Source organism: Mesoplodon bidens (assembly GCF_964165515.1).
Source record: "Mesoplodon bidens genome assembly, chromosome: 5".
NCBI classification, from domain to species: Eukaryota; Metazoa; Chordata; class Mammalia; order Artiodactyla; family Ziphiidae; genus Mesoplodon; species Mesoplodon bidens.
The window spans coordinates 114,239,287-114,262,956 of record NC_138161.1 but is presented as its reverse complement, the minus strand read 5'-3'; the positions used below and the strand labels follow the sequence as shown (position 1 = coordinate 114,262,956).

The following is a 23,670-nucleotide window of genomic DNA, read 5'->3' as shown; positions in this document are numbered from 1 at the left end:
TTTTCTCCGAACTCTTGACTGCCTGTTCCTCCTCCTCCCCTCCTACCCCACTGGTCAAACCTGAAAGGGAGCCAGAGTCACCTACTGTGCTTGCTGAGACACAGCCACTGGGCCCTGCCCCCAGAGTTCCTGATTTGATGGACTCAGGGTGCAGCCTGAGAAATCCCATTTCTAACACGTTCCCAGGTACTGCGGCTGCTGGTCTGGGTAGCACTCTAAGAATCACTGTTCTATACCATTCTTTCTCTTCTGTTTCTCCTTCTCTTTCTGATCCCTATTTATTGTTCTTCACAATATTCCTCTGTTCCCAGAGCAGTATAATACAGTAACCTCACTATATCTTGGCCAGCTAGATTTGTTTTCCGCATGTTCTTTCCCCTCCAATTGGTAAATGTTTACTTACACTTCACGTTCAATGTAGTTGAGCATTCGACTGACGTGTGATGCAGAGATCTCCCCATCCACTTCAGCGATATAGGTGTAGAGAAACTGGAAGGTGCTGAAAGGGATCCGGGGAGGGCCACCATCGTGGTCAGACGATAGCACTTCACACACTATCTTGAGAGTTTTGGCAATGGTCTGTAAAGCCATAAGGTTAAATGAGGAGAAGGTCACTATTCCAAACTAAATTCCTAAGATCAGTTTAGATAATGACAAAGAAAATGAAAACCTTGCTCTCATGAAATAAAGTGGGGACGATGTAATATTCTGGAAAGCTTGAATTTTTTACACCCAAATGTCATTTAACTCAATCCCAAAATATTGAGTATCTACTGGGTGCCTTTCTTTTTCCTTTCCTTTCTTGGTTGGAGGGATACTTTCAAGGAATTAAGTTTATAAGCTGTTGAATGCTTTAAGACATTTATTACTTTAATTAGAACAATCTCACTAAAGGAGGGGAATTTGCTTTTGTAATCTACAAAATTAGAATGATTTCTTCTTACTGCCCTGCAGTCTTCTCTCTAAAGGGCTGAAGTGATTAGTCTAGCTTATGTACTCCAGTGAGACACTTGGAGCAATGCCACAGGAGGGGAGCAGACCGCTTTCATTTCCTCTCTCCTGCCCTTGGGAGTTCTCTCCTGGAGGCCATCGTGAAGCACTGTGTGAGGCAGTGTGCCAGGCACTTCCACAAAGGAGGGTGGGAGGGTGGGCACACAGGAGGCTGGTAAGAGGTTGTCAGAGAGGATGGGAGGCCACGTGCATGACTTGCGGTCAGCATGACAGTGATTTTGGGTAGATTTGTGAGCACATGTGCCCTGAACTTCCCAATTTCCATCTATAGCTCATCCCCTCTGCTTCTAAAAAAACCCCTACTGCCCTATTGCCTTTGTTCTGTAGTCCTCTTCCTACAGCCTCATCCAAATTGGGGTGCTGTTATGGGCTGAGTTATGTCCATGCAAAATTCATATGTCGAAGCCCTAACCCCTAGAACCTCAGAATGTGACTGTATTTGGAGATAGGGCCTTTAAAGAGCTAATTAAGTTAAAATGAAGTCATCAGAGTGCGTTCTAATCCAATAGGTCTGGTGTCCTTATAAGAGGAGATTAGGATGCAGAGAGAGAGAATGGGGGAGAGAGAGAGACCGACCAGACACATGCATGCAGAGAGGGACAACCACGTGAAGAAAGAGGGAGACGATAGCCATTTACAAGCCAATGAGACATCTTGAACTCAGACTTCCAGCCTCCAAAACAGTGAGAAAACAAATTGCTGTTGTTTAAGCCACCCGGTCTGTGGTACTTTGTTACGGCAGCCTTAGCACACTAACAAAGGTGCTTTCTACCCCGAACATCTTTTATTGATTATTCAGATAACTCAAATTCTATTGCCCTTATACGATTTTCAAATATTTTCATATAGTTAATAAACAGATGAATGGATAAGAACTCTCTAGGCTGGAGCTTTTTGGTAAACTTAAATAAATCAGAAGCAAACAGAGATCTGCATTCTGTTGCACAAGAATTTTGGGTCAGATGGGGATCCGCTCCATAGAGATAGCCTGTAAGCATCTTACAAGCCTCATTTTCAAACTCAGAGGCGAAAGGCTCAGGAAGTGAATTATTTGCTAACAAAACATGCCCTTCCTTCCAGTGAGCACGACTACACGATCTCTTCTCGTATATGATTGGTAGGTATTCTAGAGAAAGGAGTGGTGACGGGGAAGAGGAACACAGGTCTGCATACTGTAGCACTGTGAATCACATGCAGATTCGGGAAGTAAATGCACCTGCTTCCTAAAATTCCTGCCATTAGATTCTTCTATAAGGAGGGGGCTGGATTTTCCACATGGCCCAGAGATCATGGCTGGCTGGTGAACTGGCAAAGCAAGGAGGGCATTTCTGGGCTTGCCTCCAAGAATGTAGCGATTAGCAAGAGTGCCACCCTCCTCCAGATGGTGACACCCTGACCACCCTTACATTTAAGTTCCCAGCAATAGTCCAACATGAACCAAGTGGGCAAAATGGGATGGGCCCTGGATCCATAGGGCACCCTTTATTCACAGACTAGACTTTCATGCTGACTTTGCCTCTAGGTGATATTTTTTTTTTTCGTGGTACACGGGCCTCTCACTGTTGTGGCCTCTCCCGTTGCGGAGCACAGGCTCCGGACGCACAGGCTCAGCGGCCATGGATCACGGGCCCAGCCGCTCCGCGGCATGTGGTATCTTCGTGGACCGGGACACGAACCCGTGTCCCCTGCATCGGCAGGCAGACTCTCAACCACTGCGCCACCAGGGAAGCCCTCTAGGTGTTCTTTGACATAGGGATGATGGGGAGCAAAGTCAGACACCTGAGTGCCTCTCAGAATTGGCGGGGTCCACTGTTATCCAGAGCCAGGCCTGATGGTGTCTCTGTGGAAGCAGAGAAGGTGGAATTGAACCACAGGATGTTAGAGATCAAAGGACCTCACGGAACATCTAGGCCAACCTCCCCGTTTTAGCAGGGAGGTAGAAAGAATTCACCTCATGGTTTCCTCTGCCCAGTTTGGGTGGCAGCCATATCAAAGTAAACCTTACAGCTGCAGAGGGAGGGTTGGAATCGGTTTTTCCGAAGTCAACTCTTGGTTACTGTGAGGTATGTGGACAAGGAGAGGACTCAGACACCTCCAAGGTGCTGAGGGGCTGTGACACAGAGCACCAAAGGCAGGGAGCAGTTGAGGGCAACCCAGAAGAGACTTAAAGAGGCCCTGAGCACCAGGGAGAATGGAGGTGAGCTGGCTGGGGGACCATCGTGCTGTGAGAGAGACCAAAGACTTCAGCTGCACAGCTAGTGACCACACAGACGAGTATTTCCATGGAGACGAGATGCCAGAGAGTGGGCTTCCCTGGTGGTGCAGTGGTTGAGAGTCCGCCTGCCGATGCAGGGGACACGGGTTCATGCCCTGGTCCGGGAAGATCCCACATGCTGCGGAGCAGCTGGGCCCGTGAGCCACGGCCGCTGAGCCTGCACGTCCGGAGCCTGTGCTCTGCAACAGGAGAGGCCACAACAGTGAGAGGCCTGCGTACCGCAAAAAAAAAAAAAAAGAGATGCCAGAGAGGACCAAGGGATCTGGGAACCCTCCTCTTGGCTGCTCTGTGATCCCAGCATCACCACTTTCCTTGAACAACTGCCACCTTGAAGAGAGGAGCAGTGAGGACAAATCTGAGAGACTGAGCAATTCACCTTAAAGCTGTTTTCAGTTATTGCAGCAGGTGAAGAGTCCTGGGTTGGGTTGAATCTACTTATTTTCTTACTCCACCCTTCATGGGTAGGGTAGATGGGGAAGAGCAGGATTAATGACAGAGAAAGTATTGGGACACTTCCCCCCGCCTTGGACGTCTCTGAACATGGTGAGAGTAAACTTGTGACCCCATGAGAATTTCATAAAACGTGCCCATTTTTTATTTCTCCCCTGTGATTTTCCCCAATACTTGGGGCTATTTCCACAGAAGTGTGATAGTGCTGACTGGCAACTTATCTGCCTCTGCTGCTGAGAGTAGTTTATTCGTTGCATAAGGGTGCAAGAAAGGGCAGCGAAGAAGGAAAAAAAAAACCCACAAATGGCCTCTCCTGTCTAAAGAAATAATTATGCTGAAAGTTCAGCAGCATCCACAGGAAAAGTTGGACTACAGTATTTCTGGTAACTTTTCTCACAAACAAAAGTGTCTAATGTGCATACCCAGGATATTCGAGAAGAAAGAACAAGATTGTATTTAAACATACTGAATGATTCAAACTACCTTTTTCGTACCATTTAGTTTTGGCAGAGGCAATAATTTTCTCATTAAGTTTTAAACTTGTATGTATTTCAGGGATTTAAAAAATAATTTTTCTGACTCATTTTCATTTAAGTTATTATAATTGTGTTTAACAAGAGTGAGTCCACATATAAGATGATACCTAAATCTTTTAAGTATGTATATGAACTGGTTTCTTTAAAACAGGAAAACTGCTTTTGCCGTTGTCAATCAAGTCAAATTTGGAAAAGGCATGAATTTGTATGAGCATCCTGCATCCATGGGGATGTCAGGACTCTGAGTCTGGAAGTAGCCTCATCTCTCCTTTCCTGCTCTCTTCTCTCTGATTTTTCTATCCAATTATGCTTATCAAATAGTAGTTTTCGATAAGGCTGCACCTCTTTTTAAAAATCTCTATTGGTATATCTTCTAGGTGTCTGAAACCCAAGTATAAGCCAATCTTCTACAGCTGGCTCTTGGTTACTTTTAGGAATATGAATGGAGGGAGTGGAGTGGTAATGGAAATAAACCTAAGTGCAATGACTGAAATTCATAAATAATCCAAAACCTGCATTTTAGTCAACCTCTCCCCAGAGCCTTTCCCCTCTCTCCTCCTAATCCCTGCTTCTGGCTGATGAGCACAGAAATGACCTTAATTCGAAGAGGAGAAGGAGCACACTCCTCATGAACCCTGGAGAGCTGACTGTGTGTTCTTACCAACCCTCCCCCCGCCAGGTCCCGAGAGATTTTCCCTTAAGGAACAAAAACCATTAAAGCTAACTTACAACTCCAAGAGAGCTGCAAGAAAGGGCGAGAAACTTCAGCCACTCGATCTCCTCCATGAAGCGGCCCACATTCATCACACTATTAAACAGGTCGGGTGGGAGATTCAGCACCTTCCACATCTGGGCCAGCTCATCTGCATGGACGATCAGTCTGCCAGCAACCTGCGGGGCCGGGGACAGACACAAGACAGGGAATGAGGGACAGGACAAGAGAAGGCCCTGAGAAACCTACCCCGGGGCAAGGCCCTGGTTCTCCTAGCACACAGCAAGGGGTGGGGGAAGGTGTCAGGGGTCAACAGAGACTCTGTTTGGCAGTTCTCTTTGTAAGGGTGGAGGAATATTCAGCATAGTGAAGAACATTCTGAGATATAATCATTCAAACTTCAGGTATCAGAGTTATGGGGAAAACATACATGTATATTACACTTTAATTTTTTTCTAGAGCTTTTATTATCTGCTGTTTCATCCCTAGGTTGTCCCTGTAAGGCAGATAAAGCAGCCTGAAAATGAAACCAAGGGGCAGAGAACTTGTCTGAGACCACTATTAGTGGTGAAACTAGAACTAGATGTTAAATCTCTTGCTTCTAGACTCCGCTGAGTTCTTTGCACTAGACCCTGAATGCATCGCCCATGCTTTCCTGGGAATAACATGGGGTCTGTGGTCTGGATGCCTAATGTTGCTTGGTCCCAGGTACCTCGGATCTCTGCCATGTCTACTGCACAAGGTGCTTGGTGGTCAAGAGGGAAGGGTGCAAATGGCCAGTTGTCGGCCAACAATGCAATAATGGTGCAGATGCCCCAGTGAGGTGCTACTACACCTTCCCTGGTCCTCTGATTCCAGTGAAATGCTAAGCCTCTGGGACCAAGGCAGTTGGTTAAGTCAGTCCTGAATCACCCCAAACCTCTTGGTCCTGGATCCTAAAGTGAGGTATAGTGTGCTAAGCCATTTTTCTTGGGAGTTGGCCAAACTGTAAGCTTTCTCAAGACAGACCCTCCTCATCCATTCACAGGACATCTCCCAGGATGATATGGCTGTGGAGAGAGCCTAAAAGCTAGGTTGTGTCTGCACCTGGGGTAACTGGAGAACTATAATATGCCCCTCCCCAACCGTGATTGGCATCGTATCTGGGCTTGATCAGTAAGGGAGACACTGGCAAGGCATGTGGACCTGCACTTTCTGGAGAGAAGGAATTCACATTGCATTGAGCCCCTGGACATTCTGCCAGCTTCAGGACGACGTGGGATGACCCAACTGACAACTCAGCTTACAGCCTATTTCACCATGATTCCTATTTCCCCACGGGAAGATTTACTCTCAGTGCATGGTTTAGTGAATTTTAAGACAATGGTGAGTGGCCAGGTGACTTTTGTCTGTACGCACCCAACCTTGACATCGTCCCTACACTCCCCCTCTGTGCTGCCGTTTGGCCCTTACCCGAGAATGCAGGATCTTTAACAGGTCTGGTGTAAGCTCAGCCCAGTAAGACAAAGTCACTCGCTCAGACGGCTCTCTCACTGGAGGAATCTCTCCACGGGACAGAGCCCCAAAATAACTGCAAGAAAAACAAGTTGGGGGGCTAGGGGGAGCAGCCTCTACCTCAGTGGCCTCTGGATGCTTTGGGAATCCCCTCTCCCTTTTCTTTGAGGGAAGGGATGGAGGAAAGAACATTTATTAAGTGGCTTCTATATGCCAGACATTGTTTTTAGTTCATTTATGTACAGGAAAAGCCTGAATGTGTTACTTTACACTTAAGGTATAGAGATGGCTTAGGGAATAAAAAGATTTGTTCCTCTCTAAGGATGAGGAGTACCAAAAATTTGGTATGGAATTCCCTGAAGCATATTAGGTCTGGGTATTTTTTTCAGTCATTCCCTCCTAAGTGTTTTATATACATGTGTGCACGTGCACACACATACATACACACACATAGGCATATATATTGAGATAGATAATATATTGATATAAGTATTGTATATGTACATATGCATGTCTATTTTATGTGTATGTATATTAAAGGAGAGAGAAAATTGTTATTTTAAATCCCCCACTCTTTTTTATGAAGGAAGAATCCTAGTACTTGGAGGATATTTTTCTTTCAAATATAAAAGTCTTTATGCTTGGTACGATGGCTATCTACATACTTAAAGTTGGTCTTAGGTAGTAGTAGGGGTATGTAATCTTGGAAAGAGAAGTGGGAAGAAAATTAAAATGACTTCCATAAGAAAGGGGAGGAGATGGGGTGCTCTGGGGGGGTGAGCCTGAAAGTGTTTCCAGCTAGAGGAAGTGAGGCTTGGGGCTCCATCGGGGAGGGGAGAGAAGTTTGGCAGGGCACTAATAGAGGCTCAGGTGAGAAGACAAGCGAAAAAGGGGTTTGAGATGAACTCACATGGGGTGTGTGCTGTAAAATCCTCCTCTATCTTCCTTCAGAAATTTCAGTAACATCTGCCTGCCCACCAGTGCTTTGTGGAATGGACTTTGTTTTGGTGCAGTGTGGAAGAACACTGAGCCCTGTTTTGGGATTGATCTATGATGGGAAGAGACTGCCTGCAGCAGAGAGTGGACATGAGCAGTTGATACTTGGGGCACCGATGCCATATGGAAGGGCCTGTCTTCATCAGAAGCCTTGTTATTGACTACCCCTGGATCACAGCCTCTGCCCCGTCTCTTATTAATTTTATTTTATTAATTTCTCCAGATCCAGGTAATATAAAAAGAATACAGGGAAATTTTATAAAAGCCATACAATGCAAACCACTCTTTGTCTCTAAGCCACTGCACAACGCAGAGCAACGGCTTCCAGTACCGAAACACCTTCCAGGCACCCCTTGGAGGTCACCAGCAGGGAGAGCAGAAGAAATACTTTCAGGCGACCTCTACTAATGTGCATGAGCAGTCTCCGCAGACAGGTCAGTGGTCGGGTGGGTGTGGCTCAGCAGCAATGTCTTTGGACCTTGTAGCAGAGTTGGTTAGAGAACGTGGAAATGAGGCTGTAATCACGGATTTCATCCTCTATGGGTTATTTAGCTTCTTCCGCAGTGAGCAGTTCCATGGTTCTTCAAATTTGTGTGGTCACACTGACCCACCACAAGACAAATTAGTTTTTTTCCTGCTGATGTCTGGTAGATGGTTTCTTCATGGACAACACATATGCAGGGAAACTTATGCTTGTGGTAAATTAAGTAGACATTTCATCCTGGAAATACTTTGTGGAGTTTTACCTCTAAAATGCTGCAGGTTTGTAAGTTACATTAAACTGTCTGACAAGTGCTTTCCATGTCTGAATACATGGAGAGTGTTCTTAGATCATGTTCTCCTTTTTCATTGTAGTTAAACTACAAACTGATACTTCACAGATATCTAAGACATTTATAGCACATGATACAATATGGGGGAGCAAGCAGGTTACAACAGTGGAATGTTTTCTCCCATAAATGTCAGGGACAATGCCAAGAAATGTCATTTTTCTTGCTATAAAAGCAGTGCAAGAACAATCAAATGGGGTTTTAAACTATTGTATAGTATAGAACAAAGTCTGTCTGAGTGTGTCAAAAGAAATTAGTCTTCTGACGCTAAAGTTCAATCTTAGAGGTAATATATAAAATTTAGACTAGAAAACGAAACAGAGTTCATTACTAGGCAAAGCAACCCCATTTGTGTCTGTTTTTATGAGCGCCACGGGCTTATTTTCCTTCCATTTGTAAAAGCTTCGTCCTAGCCCAGCCCAGGAGCCGGAGACTGTGTGAGGCTCCTCTTCGACTGCGTCGTGAGCCTTCTCAAAGGTGTCCGCAACTTCTTCTCACCACCTGCCCACTGCACCTCCTCGGCCTCATGCTGCGGACATTCTCCCCTCCCCCAAACCACCAGCTCCGCTCTGCAGCCTCTCACTCCTCGCCCCCCTCTCCCACTGAAGCCCTACTGAGGAGGTCATCCCCAAGCAGTAAAAATCGCCTGAAAATGGTCCCCGGGAGGTCTGGTCAGCTCCTAACTCCTGCCCCAAGCCTCAGTCCCCCAGTTCGAGCAGGCACTTTTTGTCTAAGAAGCAATTTCGTAGCTGGGAGGCTTTGCGTGGGAAGCTCTTTCAGCCTCAGCCAGCAGTTATTGTGTAAGCTCCTTCCATCGAGCAGCCTCTGGAGGTGTCTCCTGAAGGAGGACACCTGTGGTGGAGGCACGCTGTTTGCAGCCAAGCCTGTGCTCCGCCTGTCCCCATCACTCTTTTTTTTTTTTTGTGGTACGCGGGCCTCTCACTGTTGTGGCCTCTCCCGTTGCGGACCACAGGCTCCAGACGCGCAGGCCCAGCGGCCATGGCTCACGGGCCCAGCCGCTCCGCGGTATGTGAGATCTTCCCGGACCGGGGTACGAACCCGTGTCCCCTGCATCGGCAGGCAGATTCTCAACCACTGCGCCACCAGGGAAGCCCTGTTCCCATCACTCTTGCCTCGCTTCTCCAGGATGCAACGTGTACTGTATGGACATCCTTATGCTGAAGGAACGTATTAGTTCAACGACACAGTCAAGAAAATAACAATTTCCCCAAAGACAAGATACAAAGTGTCTGGCTGGGGAGCAAGAATGAGTTTTAACAGCGGTAGAGGAAGGTGTCCCATTCAAGGAGTAAACTCAGGAGCGAAGCCACTTGGACTGATCCCACACAATCCTCCACCTGGGCTCATCACATCGCTCCCCCACAGGTGCTCTGCTGCCATCTAGTGGTTAAACCTGAGGATGAGGCCCTGGTTTACACCAGGGAAAGGCAGGCTAAGCTCCGCGGGATTCCGAACCCTTCTTTCCACTGGGACGGGGCTGGGGGAGGGGTGGAGGTGGAGGGCAGGGACAGGGTGGAGTGTGCGTGTGTGATGTGATGTGGTAATCTAACTCTTGCTGATTGCCCTAGGACACTTTGCCTATAGCCCTGGCGTCCTATTGCTCAGTCTCGTTCCCTTGGGGGAGGGCCTCCATCCTCGCCCGGTTTGCTGTATTTACGTGTGGATTTTAAAGCACCAAAGATTATGCTGATCAGTCCCGACTCCCAGGCTGCAGCCGTGACAACCTCCTCAGGTTTCCAAGACCTTCCTTCCTCCACCCCCTACCTCCACCTCCAATGGGAACCAGGGGCTGGAGGTGAGAAAGGAGTACGTACTCGGCGGCCCACTGGATGAGATCTTGCGGCTGGGTCCGAATGGCGGCTTTGGTAAATTGCTTCAGCAATTCCGGCAGCTCCGGGGGGATGCATATTTGCTTATGTGTCTGAGGCATTGATTGGTTGACCTATTGTCGGGGTTGGGGGTGGGGAGGAATAAACAAAATGAGGATCTTTGAATCATGAAATGACAGGAATCTTGGACAGGAGGTCATCCAGCCTCTGTTAGACATGCTCAGTACTGGGGAGTAAAGTACCCCACAAGACAGATCTCCAAGGTTAGAAAGTGTTTCACTAATCCCTGCTTTTTGTTGTTGTTATTCCTTCATTTACATCAAAAACACAGAATACTATTTGTTCATTAAAAAGTAGAGATTAACAAGAGGTAAGCAAAAATAACCCTGATGATATCCCAAAATACTGGCTGTCTCCTTCCAGAATTTTTTCAATGTAAATATCTATTTGTATATATAAAAATGGGGACATACAAAACAGCTTATTTACTCAACATCTTATCATGACCATCTTCCATATCATACAACTCTTATTGGCCCAATAAGCATCCTAGCAAAATTTACTCTGTGAATCCTCTATTACTTGATGTTGGGTTACGTATTTCCAAATAAAAATAATCATTAAACAGCCATTTGATGAACATCTCTTTGTACATTTGCAGGTACTCATCCACTTTAATTGTAAAAGAGAAACTTGTATATTTCACTCAAAAAGTTCCAGGACAAATTGAAACAAAACATGAAAATCCATAGATGGTATGCAACACTATACACAAATAAATGGCAGATGAAAAGTCTTTGCTTTTAGCAGAGAAAGAGAGACTAGATGTTCTGAAAAGCACTGTCTCTTCAAAACACCTGGATACGAGACAAATCCGAGCAAATATACCTTTCAAATTGCCTTGCTGAGCTTGCAAGAAAGTGAGGGAAATCCTCATGTGCCACATAAGTGAGTAAAGCAGAAACCAGAGTGGAAAGCAAATGAAGAAATTAGGGCTGACTTGGGGGCAAATGTAGACACCAGGAACTTGAAGCTTTGAGATAAATGGCCAGGCAAGGACTGAAGAAGTAAATAGCTGAACAGAAGACTCTCTTATCCCCCCAAATCTGAAACCCTCCAAGGCTCACACACTTTCAGTGTGAAAGGGTGAGACTGAAAATATCTGCCTAATGGCAGGGGGAAGAGGCACAGAAATCTTTCTCTCTTGCTGCTACTTTTTGGGGGAGAAATAGTCTTCCACGAATTTGTAGCCACAACCTAGGTCTAAGTTTTAAATTTATACCACCAACCTGGTTGGGAAATCCCAAGACAAGAAACCAAAGTGGCCTCAGGTTGGTGGTACTCCATTATCTTTTTTTTTTTTTTTTGTGGTACGTGGGCCTCTCACTGTTGTGGCCTCTCCCGCTGTGTAGCACAGGCTCCGAATGTGCAGGCTCAGCGGCCATGGCTCACGGGCCCAGCCGCTCCGCGGCATGTGGGATCCTCCCGGACCGGGGCACGAACCCGTGTCCCCTGCATCAGCAGGCAGACTCCCAACCACTGCGCCACCAGGGAAGCCCTACTCCATTATCTTTTACTTTATGTTCTTTTATTTAGAGGAAGAAGAGTATAAGGATATTAATTTTAAACTTTGTAAAAAGTCAAGTACACATGGCAAAATTTCAAGGGTAATTACTATAAAAGTAATATAACCACCAAATCAATAGAAAGGAGAAGAGGAATTAAAAGCACTAACAACACAAAACAAATTGATTCAAAAGAAGGAAAGCAAGGAGGGGCTGGGGGAAGCATAGGAAAGGTGAATAAATAACATGATAGAGGAGAACCCATATATATCAGTAATCACAATAAAAAGGAAAGGTCTTAAATGTGTCAGTTAAAATACAGAAATTATTAGACTGGATTTTTAAAATATCCAGCTGTAGGCACCTCTGAAAAGACACAAGGACCAGAAAGACTGAAGGTAAAAGGATATATGGATAAATAGGCAAATAATAACCAAAAGAAAGTTGATGTAGATGTGTTAATACCAGACAAAAGAGACTTTAAGGCAAAATGCATTGTTAGGAATAAAGAGGGTCACTGCATAATATAAAAGCTTCAGTTCAGGGCCTCCCTGGTGGCGCAGTGGTTGAGAGTCCGCCTGCCGATGCAGGGGACGCGGGTTCGTGCCCAGGTCCGGGAGGATCCCACATGCCGCGGAGCGGCTGGGCCCGTGAGCCATGGCCACTAGGCCTGCACGTCCGGAGCCTGTGCTCCACAACGGGAGAGGCCACAACACTGAGAGGCCCAGTACCGCCAAAAAAAAAAAAAAAAAAAAAAAAGAGCTTCAATTCATTGGGAAGATAGCACCGTTCTCAATGAGTGCGCTACAGGCACCACCGTGGATGAACCGCATGATGCTGGGTGGAAAAAGCCGTATATTGTTTAGGGTCACAAATATAATAAGGACAGTATTACAAGAAATTTAATTATAAAGAAATATAAGAAAGAGCAAGGGATGATAAACACAAATTCAGAACGGCATTATCCTCGGTAGGGGAGGGAGAGGGATATCATCAGGGAGACACAACAGGAGTTCCCACACTATTAGTAATGTTCTGTTTCAAGCTGGATGGTAGCTGCCTACATGTTTGTTTCATTATTTTTTCTGCCTAAATTTACATTATGCATTTTATTCATATGTATGAAATATTTCATAATTTAAAAAGAGTTACTGCTACAAGTTGATTGTTTCGGATAACTTTTCATTTTACCTAGCAAAGGACAGTGACTTATTTTGCTCATATTGTCTGATATATATATGTGGTAAAATATACATAACATAAAATTGACCACTTTAACCATTTCTAAGTGTACAGTTCAGTGGCATTAGATACATTCGTTGTTGCGCAACAGTCACCACTACCCATCTTCACAATTTTTTCATCTTCTCAAACTGAAACTTGTACCCATTAAACAATAACTCCCATTCCCCTCCCCACAGCCTGGCAACCACCATTCTACCTTCTGTCTCTATGAATCTGACTACTCTTAGGGACCTCATATAAGTGGAATCAGACAATATTCATCCTTTTGTGTCTGGCTTATTTCACTTAGTATAATGTCTTTAAGGTTCATCCATGTTGTAGCATGTGTCAGAATTTCTTTCCTTTTTAAGACTGAATAGTATTCTATTGTTTGTATAGACCACATTTTGTTTATACATTCATCTTTTGATGAATTGTTGATGAGTTGTTTCCACCTTTTGGCTATTGTGAATAATGCTGCCATGAACAGTACCTGCTCCAGTCCCTGCTTTCGGTTCTTTTGAGTATATACTCAGAAGTGGGATTGCTGGATCAGATAGTAATTCTAATTTTAATTTTTTGAGAAACCATCGTACTGTCTTCCACAGTGCCTGCATCATTTTACTGTCTGCATATATTTTGACAGGACCTTTTAAGTTGTTGTGCAATTGTTTGATTTCTATTCTGAAGGCTCAGTGGCCTCATGTCAATAGAAGGATGGTCCAACTCTAATTAAATAGGCCTCCATGACAATACTAATGATAACCCTTTGTTGGTATAGAGCAAATATAAGAAATCCTTTACTTCACCTTACTGCCTCTTCTAACGACTGTTCTGTGATCTCTCTTCATTTTGGGGCAAAGACTGTCTAGTAAGTTTTTCATACCTAGTCTTTTTTCTCAATGCTCAATCCTTGTTTAACCTCTTGCAACTTTTTCTGCTCTCACCATTCCATTGGTCCCTTAAAGTCATCAGTTACATCTATTAACTTCTTATCTGTGCCACATAAGATAATCCTGTGCTAAGTATTCCGTATACATTTTTTTCACTTAATCCACAGCATATCCATATGAGGTAGGTGTATTATCACCATTTTACAGATGACGATGAAACTATGAAAGATGATAAAACCTTTGAAACGACACGTAACTAATAAGTAACAGGCAGGATTTGAACATACACGGTCTGAGGCTGGAGATGTCCAGTTAAACATGACTGTCATTCCTTTCTTGAGGCTTTCTCTTTTTTTGATGGCATACACTATTCTTGTTTTTATATTTTCCTCAGCACCCCTCCTCTGTCTCCATAGCTCTTCTTCCCCCTTCCTCCTGCTAAGCAAGACTTAGTAATCTTCCCAAAGCTCAGTCTCTAGCATTCTGCCATTCTTGGAGAGCTCACATCTACCACGAAACGGTATTGATGACACTTGTTGGTCCGTCCCAGACCTCAGACCTGTGCTACATTTCACACTCCTTACTGCTTCCAGGACATCTCCACTAAAACTCATTCTCCATCTCCCAACTAAGTCCTCTCCCCAGATTTGTTTCGGAACACGATACCACTATTTCCTCAGTCATTTGGCCTCTATTCTCTTTAATCTGTTGACTCTGTCACTGAATCCCATTGATGTTTCCTTGGAAATGTGTCTCCAAACTCATCCCTTCCTCTCTTTTTCCACTTCTTTTAGTCTGGTTCGGCCCCTCGCCTCCTTATGGGCAACCCTGTCTCGGGTCATTCTCTGGTCTATTCTGGCCGGTGTGTCGGGATCTATCTTCTACTGTTGTTAATAGGTGAGAGAGCCTGGCTCACAAAATGATAATCATATCCTGACTTTCAAGGTTCTCCATGATTTATAGATGTAATTTTATACTACAATTTTTTTAATATAAGTTTTTACTAGTATTTACGAACACAAATTTCTAACACATAGTCTACTCTGGCCACTTTCCAAGAAATGATATATTCAAAGCTGAACACTTTCTTATCCATTGTTAGCAGTACCCTATCCTCAGGATGTTGCTAATTCTGGCTGGCTTACTTGAGGTGCCCTCCCTCTTCCTTTCCATCTGTTAAAAACCTGCACACCCCGGCCAAGGTTCATCTTGAGTCCATACTATGCCATAAGCCTTCCTACAAAACTTGAGTATCATCAAATATTATTTGTAGTACACATTTTACCATTTTATCCTATTCTGCCTTTATAGATCTCTAAAGCTGAGCTTCCCACAAGTGGTCATGGCAGAATGGGTTACAGGTGTGCCATGAGAGACTCATGGTTGTAAACTTTTCATAGTGATAACAAAATTTACAACCATTTTATAACCCTTCACAAATTTATAACAGTTGAAATTATATTTGGATACATATTTTGCTCAGTCAGTAAACTTCCAGATTTCAGTAATTATTGTTTTTGCACTTAAGGTTTTATGCAGAGCACCTGCCAGCAGAGATGCTTCTATAGAATTTCCCCCTTTAACCACCATGTTAAAACCATCTCTGTAAGTCTGATTATTGTTTTAATTGCAATGCATTTATTGTCAGTGAAAACTTTTGTGCATAAGTGTTTCAAATACTTAGTTCTTCCTTTGATTTAATTTGCTCTTATTTTTAAAATTATTTTCTCCCCAAAAAGAAGGCATATTTTCATCATCATCATCATTTGTCTCTGATAAAACATAACTGATTTTGTTTTTTTTTAACTGTGGCTTGATTTATAGGTTTATTTATCCTTGGCTTTTGATGTAAAATATCCAAAATCTGATTCTGAATGGAATTTTATAATGACATTGTTTATAGAAATAAAAAAAAAGTTTGCTTCTAAAAGCAAATAATAGTGGAAAATTTAATTGGTTCAGTAAAGGGACTGTAGGCCTTTAATATTCTTATAAAAATATTTTTCAAAATATTTTAACTATACTTGAGTATAAGTAATATTTATATTTTGTGGAAATTTTAGCATTTTAATTATTAAATTAAATGGTAATATTTCTAAAAATTCCCCCTATCAAATGCTTAATTTTTCAAAAGTTTTGTGATTTATTTAAAAATATTCTTAAGGGGCTTCCCTGGTGGCGCAGTGGTTGAGAGTCCGCCTGCCGATGCAGGGGACGCGGGTTCGTGCCCCGGTCCGGGAGGATCCCACATGCCGTGGAGCGGCTGGGCCCATGAGCCATGGCTGCTGGGCCTGCGCATCCGGAGCCTGTGCTCCGCAACGGGAGAGGCCACAGCAGTGAGAAGCCCATGTAATGCAAAAAAAAAAAAAAAAAAAAATTCTTAAGAAAATGGACAATCGTATTTTCTCTGAAAACTGATTTGTTATAGTAAAAAGTTCTGTAGTCTCCTTAAGTATTTTAAATATATGATTTATTTTCCCACTATAAAGGGTAATTTTAAATTAAATATTAAAGTCTAATTATAGTTTCTTACATTTTAGTTTCACAGACATATACATGTAGTCAAAAATATAAATTTAAATCACTTATTAGACAAAATAGTGAGGATTATTTCAAATTTTGATTTGTTTGCTCTGATAATTTTTTTCTTTACCCAAATATCTGCCTAAATATCTCATTTTCATGGAAACGTTATCAAATGAAAGAAATTGTGCCAGGTAAATTATGCCAGAGCCTTAATAGAAAATATCTGTATTATACAGATAGCCTTTTTTTTTTTTTTTTTTTTTTTTTTTGCGGTACACGGGCCTCTCACTGTTGTGGCCTCTCCCGTTGCGGAGCACAGGCTCCGGACATGCAGGCTCAGCGGCCATGGCTCACGGGCCCAGCCGCTCCACGGCATGTGGGATCTTCCCAGACCGGGGCATGAACCCGTGTTCCCTGCATCGGCAGGCGGACTCTCAACCACTGTGCCACCAGGGAAGCCCTACAGATAGCCTTTTGAGAGATTAATTCTTAAAATTTTTGGTCTCAGCACCCCTTACATTCCTAAAAGTTATTGAGGACCCCAAAGATCTTTTGTTAATGTGGGTTATATCTTGCAATATTTATCATTTTAGAAATTGAAAAATATTTATTTTAAAATAAAAATAACTCCTTTACATGTTAACATAAGTAACATTTTTATGAAAAATAACTATAGTTTCCAGAAACAAACAAAAATCCTTAATGAGAAGCATGACATTGTTTTACATTTTCTGAAAATCTTTTAATGTCTGGCTTAATAGAAGACACTTAGATTCTCATCTCTGCTTTGCATTCAATCCGTTTGATTTAATTCAATTACACATCATATAGTTTCCGGAAAACTCCACTGTACACTCTTAAGAAGGAGAGTGAGGAGGACATACAATGTCTTAGTATTATTACCAAAATAGTTTTACCTTCATGGATTCCTACCCCCTAAAGTGTCAAGGATCCTCAGAAGTCCCTGAAACCACACTTTGAGAACCACTGTTCAGTGGGACTGTTTATAGCAGTGTTTACAACTACAACAGTAGTTTACATCAGATTGGGTTCAGGAAGAACTCAAGCCAAAATGTCTCCCACAATTACAGACTCACTCATTTTAACAGCCTGCCTAAGAAATGACCATGTTTGGAACCAAATGAAGCAAAGGAAATATAAAAATGGAATATTACTATTAGAAGATGCATTGATGACAGTCTCTACAAGACCAAATCAAAGTGTTTCCCTGAAGGGTGATGAATCTACAGATGTTAGTAACAATGTTTAGTTAATAGCAGTAGTTAGAATCCCTGGAGAGGAAGGCTTGGAAGAATATTGATTTGCCAGAAAGTACCAAAACAAACTACTCAGGATCAGGTATTTGGAGTAGGAACTAAACACTTTAAAACAAATAAGATTTTCTGGATTATGCAAGCAAAATGGTTTCTGTACTGGTGGGAAAGCTGTGATGGCAGGGAGGTGGGAAGGCTTTATGTCATATCTGTTCTCCATGTTCTGAACACCTGAGATGCAAGCCATTGTTTTGTTCACATAGAGCTCTTGTCTGTACATTTGCCTATAGATGTGAATTCCATATTAAAGAATGTTGCTAATAAAATCCAGGCTGCTATGGTTCTGTCTGTTTTTAGCTTTATGTGAAGAAACAGTCTGCTGTCTCCTACTAAGTCACTATCAAAGGAAAAGCTTTCCCTCCCCCACCCTGGAGGTTAGGAGCTAAAAGAGGAATTGAAAAATGTCAGTGATCCTTATTGCAGAATTGTTGAGGAGAGTTTCTTGTCTTCAGAAAATTGGCTTACTCGACATTTTCGAGCACCAGAATGAATTTAATCAAAATCACAATGAATGTGTGAAAATATAATAAAGTGTACCAACAATGCTTATAGATTCAAAGAAAACATGAGGTTAGAAGTAGTTCGGGGGGAGATTAATATTTCTAACTTCAACTCTAAAGAAGACTGGTAGCAAAACATCTGTTAGGTGTCACGCTACTTGGAAATACATGATATAAAAAATTTAAGTGCGGCGCGCTAAACGGGAGAAGCACTGGTTTGAGAAAAGCATGGGTCGCAAGTACACATTGGGACCCTGCCATTAATGGAGGGGAAAAGCGGGGAGACGCCAGCAGATTCCATCCTGTAAGCTGGTAGGAAGCCTGAAGGCTTGATGGGATTCCAGTGTGATAGGAGGCAAGGACATGCTTCAGGACCCCGGAGGAAGATGGCGGAAGAGTAAGACGCGGAGATCACCTTCCTCCCCACAGATACATCAGAAATTCATCTACACGTGGAACAACTCCTACAGAACACCTACTGAACGCTGACAGGAGACCTCAGACCCCCCAAAAGGCAAGAAGCTCCCCACATACCTGGGTAGGGCAAAAGAAAAAAAGAATAAACAGAGACAATAGGATAGGGACGGGACCTGCACCAGTGGGAGGGAGCCGTGAAGGGGGGAAGGTTTCTACACACTACAAGCCCCTTCGCGGGCGGAGACTGCAGGTGGCGGAGGGGGAAAGCTTCGGAGTAGCGGAGGAGAGCACAGCAACAGGGGTGCGGAGGGCAAAGCGGAGAGATTCTGGCACAGAGGACCGGTGCCCTCAGGCACACACCAGCCCGAGAGGCTTGTCTGCTCGGCCGCCGTGGCGGGCGGGGCTGGGAGCTGAGGCTCGGGTATCGGCTTTCAGTCGGAGCGCAGAGAGAGGACTGGGGCTGGCGGCAGGAAGAGAGCCTGAAGGGGTTAGTGCACCACGGCTAGCCCGGAGGGAGTCCGGGGAAAGGGTCTGGAGCTGCTGAAGAGGCAAGAGACTTTTTTCCCTTTTGTTTCCTGGTGCGCGAGGAGAGGGCATTAAGAGGGCTGCTTGGGGAAGCGCCGGTGACAGGCACGAGCCGCGGGTAAGGCACGGACCTCGGAGACGGGCGTGGGCCGCCGCCGCCGCCGCCGCCGCCGCCCGCCCGCCGCGGCCCGCCGCCGCCGCCGCCGCCGCCGCGGCCCGCCGCCGCCGCCGCCGCCGCTGCCGCCGCCGCCGCGGGGCCTGTGTGCGAGCGCGGGTCACTGTCCGCCCCGCCTTCCGGGGGGCCTGTGCACCCCGCCACTGCTGGGGTCCCCGAGACCCGGGGACGGCTTTCCCGGGAAAGCGCACGGAGCGCCACGGGCTGCTGCAACGTCACGCCGGCCTCTGCCGCCGCAGGCCCGCCCCACACTGCGCGCCCCTCCCTCCCCTCTGCCTGAGTGAGCCAGAGCCCCCGAATCAGCGGCTCCTTTAAACCCGTCCTGTCTGAGCGAAGAACGGACGCCCTCCGGCGACCTACGCGCAGAGGCGGGGCCAGGTCCAAGGCTGAGACCCGGGAGCTGTGAGAGCAGAGGCAGGGAAATCTCTCTGTGCAGCCTCGGAGGCAGCGGATTAAAGCTCCACGGTCCATTTGATGTGCCCTGCGTCTGTGGAGTGCATGAATGGACAGCGAATCATCCCAAATTGAGGAAGTGGACTTTGAGGACAAGATTTAAGACTTTCCCCCCTTTTCCTCTTTTTACAACGAATTATTCCAAATTAAGGAGGTGGACTTAGAGAGCAAGATTTCAGACTTCTCGCCCTTTTCCTCTTTTTACAACGAATTATCCCAAATTGAGGAGGTGGACTTGGAGAGCAAGATTTTTGATTTTTCCCCCTGCTCTCTTTTTGTGAATGTGTATGTGTAATCTTCTGTGTAAGATTCTCTCTGTATAGCTTTGCTTCCACCATATGTCTCAGGGTTCTATCGGTCCGTTTTTTTTTTTTTTCAATAATTACTTTCTAATTTTAATAACGCTACTATATTTCATACTTTATTCTATTTTACTTTACCTGCTCTTTCTTTTTTTCCTACTCTCCCTTCCTCCCTCCCTCCCTCCGCTCCTCCTTTCCTTCTTTCTTTTTCTTTCCTCCCTCCCACCCTTCTTCTTTCCACTTTCTTTTTCTTTCCTTCCTCCCTCCCTCCTGTCTTTCTTCCTTTCCTTTCTCCCTCCCTCCCTCCTTTCTTTCCTTCTTTCTTTCCATCCTTCCTCCCTCCCTCCCTCCCTCCTTTCTTTCTTCCTTCCTTCCTTCCTTCCTTTCTTCCCTTCTTCCTTTCTTTCCCTCTCTCTTTCTTTCTTCTACTAATTCTTTCTTTCTACTTTTTCTCCCTGTTACTCTGAGCCGGGTGGATGAAAGGCTCTTGGTGCTGCAGCCAGGAGCCAGTGCTGTGCCTCTGAAGTGGGAGAGCCAACTTCAGGACACGGGTCCACAACAGACCTCCCAGCTCCACATAATATCAAGCAGCGAAAATCTCCCAGAGATCTCCATCCCAACACCAGCACCCAACTTCAGTCAACGACCAGCAAGCTACAGTGCAGGTCACCCTATGCCAAGCAACTAGCAAGGCAGGAACACAACCCCACCCATTAGCAGAGAGGCTACCTAAAAACATAATAAGGCCATAGGCACCCCAAAACACACCACCAGACGTGGACCTGTCCACCAGAAAGACAAGATCGAGCCTCAACCACCAGAGCACAGGAATTAGTCCCCCCCACCAGGAAGCCTACACAACCTACTGAAACAACCTTAGCCACTGGGGTCAGACACCAAAAACAACGGGAACTACGAATCTGCAGCCGGCAAAAAGGAGACCCCAAACACAGTAACATAAGCAAAATGAGAAGGCAGAAAAACACACAGCAGGTGAAGGAGCAAGATAAACACCTACCAGACCTAACAAATGAAGAGGTAATAGGCAGTCTACCTGAAAAAGAATTCAGAATAATGATAGTAAAGCTGATCCAAGATTCTATTTCCATGATCCATAATCTTGGAAATAGAATAGACAACATGCAAGAAACAGTTAACAAGGACCTAGAAGAACTAAAGATGAATCAAGCATCGATTAAAAACACAATAAATGAAATGAAAAATACTCTAGATGCGATCAATAGCAGAATAACTGAGGCAGAAGAACGGATAAGTGAGGTGGAAGATAAAATAGTGGAAATAACTGATGCAGAGCAAAATAAAGAAAAAAGAATGAAAAGAACAGAGGAGAGTCTCAGAGATCTCTGGGACAACATTAAACGCACCAACATTCGAATTATAGGGGTTCCAGAAGAAGAAGAGAAAAAGAAAGGGACTGAGAAAATATTTGAAGAGATTATAGTTGAAAACTTCCCTAATTTGGGAAAGGAAATAGTTAATCAAGTCCAGGAGGCACAGAGAGTCCCATACAGAATAAATCCAAGGAGAAATACACCAAGACACATATTAATCAAACTGTCAAAAATTAAACACAAAGAAATCATATTAAAAGCAGCAAGGCAAAAACAACAAATAACACACAAGGGAATCCCCATAAGGTTAACAGCTGATCTCTCAGCAGAAACCCTACAAGCCAGAAGGGAGTGGCAGGACATAATTAAAGTGATGAAGGAGAGAAACCTGCAACCTAGATTACTCTACCCAGCAAGAATCTCATTCAGATTTGATGGAGAAATTAAAACCTTTACAGACAAGCAAAAGCTGAGAGAGTTCAGCACCACCAAACCAGCTTTACAACAAATGCTAAAGGAACTTCTCTAGGCAAGAAACACAACAGAAGGAATATACCTACAATAACGAACCCAAAGCAATTAAGGAAATGGGAATAGGAACATACATATCAATAATTACCTTAAATGTAAATGGACTAAATGCTCCCACCAAAAGACACAGAGTGGCTGAATGGATACAAAAACAAGACCCATATATATGCTGTCTACAAGAGACCCACTTCAGACCTAGAGACACATACAGATTGAAAGTAAAGGGATGGAAAAAGATATTCCATGCAAATGGAAATCAAAAGAAAGCTGGAGTAGCAATTCTTATATCAGACAAAATAGACTTTAAAATAAAGACTATTAGAAGAGACAAGGAAGGACACTACATAACGATAAAGGGATCGATCCAAGAAGAAGATATAACAATTGTAAATATTTATGCACCCAACATAGGAGCACCTCAATACATAAGGCAAATACTAACAGCCATAAAAGGGGAAATCGACAGTAACACACTCATAGTAGGGGACTTTAACACCCCACTTTCACCAATGGACAGATCATCCAAAATGAAAATAAATAAGGAAACACAAGCTTTAAATGATACATTAAACGAGATGGACTTAGTTGATATTTATAGGACATCCCATCCAAAAACAACAGAATACACATTTTTCTCAAGTGCTCATGGAACATTCTCCAGGATAGATCATATCTTGGGTCACAAATCAAGCCTCGGTAATTTTAAGAAAATTGAAATTGTATCAAGTATCTTCTCCGACCACAATGCTATGAGACTAGACATCAATTACAGGAAAAGATGTGTAAAAAATACAAACACATGGAGGCTAAACAATACACTACTCAATAACGAAGTGATCACTGAAGAAATCAAAGAGGAAATTAAAAAATACCTAGAAACAAATGACAATGGAGACACGACGACCCAAAACCTATGGGACGCAGCAAAAGCAGTTCTAAGGGGGAAGTTTATAGCAATACAATCCCACCTTAAGAAACAGGAAGCATTTCGAGTAAACAACCTGACCCTGCACCTAAAGCAATTAGAGAAAGAAGAACAAAAATACCCCAAAGCTAGCAGAAGGAAAGAAATCATAAAGATCAGATCAGAAATAAATGAAAAAGAAATGAAGGAAACGATAGCAAAGATCAACCAAACTAAAAGCTGGTTCTTTGAGAAGATAAACAAAATTGACAAACCATTAGCCAGACTCATCAAGAAAAAAAGGGAGAAGACTCAAATCAATAGAATTAGAAATGAAAAAGGAGAAGTAACAACTGACACTGCAGAAATACAAAAGATTATGAGAGATTACTATAAGCAACTCTATTCCAATAAAATGGACAACCTGGAAGAAATGGACACATTCTTAGAAATGCACAACCTGCCAAGACTGACTCAGGAAGAAATAGAAAATATGAATAGACCAATCACAAGCACTGAAATTGAAACTGTGATTAAAAATCTTCCATCAAACAAAAGCCCAGGACCAGATGGCTTCACAGGTGAATTCTATCAAACATTTAGAGAAGAGCTAACACCTATCCTTCTCAAACTCTTCCAAAATATAGCAGAAGGAGGAACACTCCCAAACTCATTCTACGAGGCCGACATCACCTTGATACCAAAACCAGGCAAGGATGTCACAAAGAAAGAAAACTACAGGCCAATATCACTGATGAACATAGATGCAAAAATCCTCAACAAAATACTAGCAGGGCTTCCCTGGTGGCGCAGTG

General features: G+C 43.9%; 1 protein-coding gene across 1 annotated transcript in view; it reads right to left on the bottom strand.

Moving 5' to 3' along the window:
- Positions 1 to 23,670, bottom strand: part of ROPN1 (rhophilin associated tail protein 1) — a 34,122-nt gene that overhangs the window by 259 nt on the left and 10,193 nt on the right. Inside the window, exons 2-5 of the mRNA XM_081234830.1 lie at positions 10,140 to 10,267; positions 6,437 to 6,554; positions 5,002 to 5,163; positions 404 to 579 (exon numbers count right to left, since the gene is read on the bottom strand). Of these exons, the coding sequence (XP_081090956.1) occupies positions 404 to 579; positions 5,002 to 5,163; positions 6,437 to 6,554; positions 10,140 to 10,255 (572 nt within the window). The 5' untranslated portion in view covers positions 10,256 to 10,267. The remainder of the gene's footprint in view (positions 1 to 403; positions 580 to 5,001; positions 5,164 to 6,436; positions 6,555 to 10,139; positions 10,268 to 23,670) is intronic.